The 4,476-nt window shown below is 44.6% G+C and overlaps 1 protein-coding gene and 1 pseudogene across 2 annotated transcripts in view; both read right to left on the bottom strand.

Annotated features, from left to right (window-relative positions):
* Positions 1 to 2,685: 2,685 nt before the first annotated feature.
* Positions 2,686 to 3,195, bottom strand: LOC102274305 (small ribosomal subunit protein eS10-like; annotated as a pseudogene).
* A 704-nt stretch (positions 3,196 to 3,899) lies between these two features.
* Positions 3,900 to 4,476, bottom strand: part of CEACAM20 (CEA cell adhesion molecule 20) — a 77,400-nt gene continuing 76,823 nt past the window's right edge. For both annotated transcript variants that reach the window (XM_014479627.2, XM_070387581.1), the window contains exon 16: positions 3,900 to 4,014. In XM_014479627.2, the coding sequence (XP_014335113.1) occupies positions 3,961 to 4,014 (54 nt within the window). In that variant the 3' untranslated portion in view covers positions 3,900 to 3,960. The remainder of the gene's footprint in view (positions 4,015 to 4,476) is intronic.

Raw genomic sequence — 4,476 nt, 5'->3', positions numbered from 1 at the left:
TCCCCTCCCTTAGTCGGCATCCACAAGGCCGCTCGGCTTAACCGCCAAAGGGCCGAGGTGCACGTAGATTGCAAGCGTCCGCGCACGGGACAATGGCTGCACTTCTGCCCGAACCCGGAAGTGCGTTTGGACTCTGCGAGCCGGAACTACAATTCCCAGAAGCCTCGGCGGTGCGGGCGGTAATTGTGGGGTGTTTCCAGCTTCATACTCGGGGTGGACTCGGGAGGTGGCCACACAACAACCAGGAGTGAAAACTGAATTAGCGGCTGAGGGGTGAGAGTGTGCGCGTCCGAGTTTTTGCGCGGCGTTGAGACTAGGAAATGGAGGCCAAAAGACCGATGCGTGGGAAGTGGCTGTCTTGGGAAAGGCCGGCCCTGGGCTCGGCTAGACGTTCAGGAGTGACAGTGAAAACGGGATGCGGTTGGAAACGTGTTTTCATACAGCTTTATTTTTAAGCTTTCTCTTTTAATACTATCAAGAAACTGTAGTTTTCCTCACGTAAATCTGACTTTAACAACAAAAAATTATTGCTGTTTGAAATGTAATCTCTACCCCCCAAAGTTTCTTATAGCTGGTTATTGTGGTTGATTTTTTTTTTTTTAAGTATTTATTTTGTATCTGGTTAACCTACTGAAATGTTCTGAATTCTCATAGTATTCCATTTTATTTTCCTGGCTTCTCTAGTGAGCCAGTCATCTACAGATAGTAATTTCATCTCTTCCTTACCGGTATTTTAAACCAGATGCTCCCTTTTACAAAAAATGAAACTGAAGCCCAGTAATATTAAGTAACAGGTTGTATTGTAAGGGCAGAATTAGTATTTGAGTTCAAGAAGTCCGACTCTGCAAAGTACATTGGTAGAAACATGGGATGGGGACAGTTTCAGTTTAGGAAGGTGAAAAATTCGGGACATGGAAGACGCTGAGATTTTCACAATAATATCAATGCACTCAGTGCCACTGAACTGTATGGTTAAATATAGTTAAGCTAGTATGTTTTAAATTATGTGACTTTTACCACAATTAAAGAGAAAAGTCTGACTCTGGAATCCATGCTCTTAATTTCTACATTACACAATTTGCTCCTTGCCCACATACCAGCATCTTTCCTCTACATAAGCAATATTTAGTTTACAAACAAGACAGAGAAAGGAGCTTCCCTGGTGGCTCAGCAATAAAGAATCCGCCTACCGATGCAGAAGACATGGGTTCAATCCCTGTTCCAGGAAGATCCCACTTACCATGGAGTGTATCTATGGAGTGTATCTATCGAGCCTGTACTAGAGTCCAGGAACTGCAACTATGGAAGCCTGTGGGCCCTAGAACCCACGCTCAGCAAGAGAAGCTCATGCACCAAAGCTAGTGGGTAGCTCCTGCTCACCACAACTAGAGAAAAGCCCAAGGAGTAACAAAGACCCAGCACAGCCAGTAAATAAAATAATTTTTTTAAAAAGACAGAGAAAGGTTCACATTTATTTATAAGAGAAGCAAAAAAGAAGCCCTACAAATAAGTTTAGTAAAATATATAGAGACATTAGTAGAAGCCTTCAAAACTACTGAGATCAAAGACATACAAACGCCACATTACAATGGTTGTGTTGTAAAGAGGTAAAACATTGTAGATTGATCTACAGATTTAGTATAATAAGACAAAATCACAATGGGGTCTTTGGAGTGTTATCTCCTCTTTTTTCTGTTCACTTTTTTGTTTTCATTGTTTTTTTCACTTCAAGATATTCAGACATTAAATCTGAATATTTAGACACTACTACTATATAGCTTAAAACTGACTTTGTCTTCTGTTTTGCCATTTTTTTTTTCTTTAAAAACAAATAAGATGGTAATATCTACTTGCAAGAGCACCTGAATCCCTGACCTAACCTGAATATTACAGACTCTGGAATAGCTACTCCTGAGGAACAGAAACTCACTCTACACAGATGACCTTGTAACCCAGAGATTTCTCTCTCAGTTGCTTGAGAATTGGCTGAGACCCAAGTTTCATACTGAGGTTCTATTGGCCAGGAGTTGGGTGAGGGCTCAACATCTATGGAAGAACAAGGAAGTTATGAATTCATCTGCTTCAAAGACAAAGATAAGGGAGAGGGAGAGTGTAATCTGTCTCTCTGATATTCGGGGGAAGCAAGGAGGAAGTTCTCAGCAGGATAAAAAGGACAGTCCTTTTCCTTTGCTGAATCCTCTACCTCAAACTATAAATGTTGAAGGGACCCATGCTTAGTTTATCAGCCCCTACTCTTCTCTGTCTTCATCTACTGTCTTTGGGATCTGTAGGGGAAGAGGTTAACTCAGCAGGTCTGAGTTACTCAAACCCTACCTATTCCCCCCAAAAAGCCTATTTCCAAGGACTATTTCTTGGTCAACTTCCTGGAAACTGAGGAACATGGTTTCTTCCAGACTTCATCTGTACCTTTTCCTCTTGCTGATTTTACTCTCTGTCCTTTTGCTGTCATGAGCCATAACAGTGGTCATAACAACTTGGAGGTCCTGTGAATCCTTTTAGCAAATCATTGAGCCTGAGGGTGGTCCTGGGGACCCTTGACACAAGATCTCATCTAACCCCATAACTTCAAATCCCACTGACAACTCCTAATGTATGTTTCCAGCCCTGCTCTATGTAGACTTTTTAAAAATTTTTTCTGTTTACAGGTTTATTCAACACAAAGCAATCTCTTTCAACTTTACTGAGGTGGCTGACCACGTCCGTGACCAAATTCGCCTCTAAACGAATTCAGTTGCTGACCCAGCCCCAGCCTCAGCTTTCTTGTGGGCACCAGGGGGCACGGCATTTTGTCTGTAGGTGTTTCTGTCAGCTTCCCCTTGCGTGAGCCTTGCAGGTCGCTCTCCCTGCAGACCTTGGGCCGTGGCTGGCCAGTCTCAGGATGTCTGTGGTGCTGGGTGGCAGGCACAATTTCAGGGGGCAGGTTGGAAGATGCCCTTGTTGGTGAGGTACCAACAAGGTGAGTAGAAGTGTCTCCAGGCAAACTGTTCCTTCACATAGCCTCGTGATTTGAGAGACTGCATGGCTTTTAAGACGTGCAGATTGGGCACATTCTTGTCTGCCAGCTCTGGGTGATATGGCATGTGGACATCCTTCTTGGCCACCATCATCCCCTCCTTAAAAGGAGTTCATAAACGGCAATCCGGTTCTTCTTGGGCATCAACATCATGACCGCTGCTGCATTTGGGGCTGGAGCTGGAAAGGGAGCTTCCTAGACTGTTATGAACATTTGCCTGCTTGATTCTCTGCTTGATCCTTGACGTGTCAAGCCAAATTCTTGATTTCTCTCTCTGTCCCAGATTTACTCCTTCCCCACTGTTGCTTCAGAAAGTGGCCTGAAGAAACTGTCATCCAGTTGCTCTGGCCAGAAACCTGGGAGTCATCCTGGACTCCTTGTTCCCTTTAGCAAATCTCATCCTCACATCTCCATCCCTGAGTCTCTTGGGATTCAAAGCATCTCGTGCCTGCACCTCCCTAGGTGCCTCATTCCCATGCTTCATTCTGTGTTTTCTCTTGTCATCTCTTAACAGCTCCTTGTTCCTTATCCTCTACCATGATGTGAAAAGACACTGCTTGTCTGACCCATGGATACATCCCATGCTCCACTCGGGCTGACTCAAGCTCACACTTCTCCCCGCCTGCTTTGTCCACCAATGATGTATGTAGTAAACACTATGAGATCCCCAGCTTCTGGGTATCAGACCTTGGTCCTTTAATTCTAGGTGGCTTTTGACTTGTTTCTATTGCTTTTAAAGAAACATGAGCCCAAAGCGTAAGATTTGGTGAGAGCTAGGGTCTAGAGACTGAAAAAACATCGAAACAGAATGTCACAAGGTTTGCAAAGAGAATGGCTGGAACATAATGTGTATGTAATAAACATCATTGAATATATGATTGAGCGTGACTTCTTTAGGATTTCTGGAGAAAGGATCTCTGCTTCCATTAGGTGGAACGGTTGATTTGGCAGTAGATGCTGTGTTCTGGATTCACAAGCGCCTATTACACAAAGACAAGAGGTAAGTTCCAGTTCTGGTGGGCTTTCCTGGGCTACCTACTGTAGGGGCTCAAACTCTCTGGCATTCTCCTTTCGCAACCTTGAAAATTCCAAAGGGCTTCCTTTCTCATTGTACTTCAGTCATGCTGGCACCTTTCCATACCTGGAATGGCCTTTGCTTCCCCATTGTGGAGGACAGAGTCTAAGGTGACCCCCATAATCCTCACCTGTGGGTATTCATGCATGCGTCTGTGCTTAGTCCCTCAGTCATGACAGATTCTTTGCCAGCCTGTGGATTGTAGCGTACCAGGCTCCTCTGTCCATGGGATTTCCCGGGCAAGAAGACTGGAGTGGATGGCCATTTCCTTCTCCAGGGGATCTTCCCAACCCAGGGCTCAAAGCCGGGTCTCCTGCATTGCAGGAGGATTCTTCATCATCTGAGTCACCAGGGAAGTCCCTTGATT

This window comes from Bos mutus, chromosome 18 (assembly GCF_027580195.1).
Source record: "Bos mutus isolate GX-2022 chromosome 18, NWIPB_WYAK_1.1, whole genome shotgun sequence".
NCBI classification, from domain to species: domain Eukaryota; kingdom Metazoa; phylum Chordata; class Mammalia; order Artiodactyla; family Bovidae; genus Bos; species Bos mutus.
This window is presented reverse-complemented; position numbering and strand designations above follow the sequence as displayed.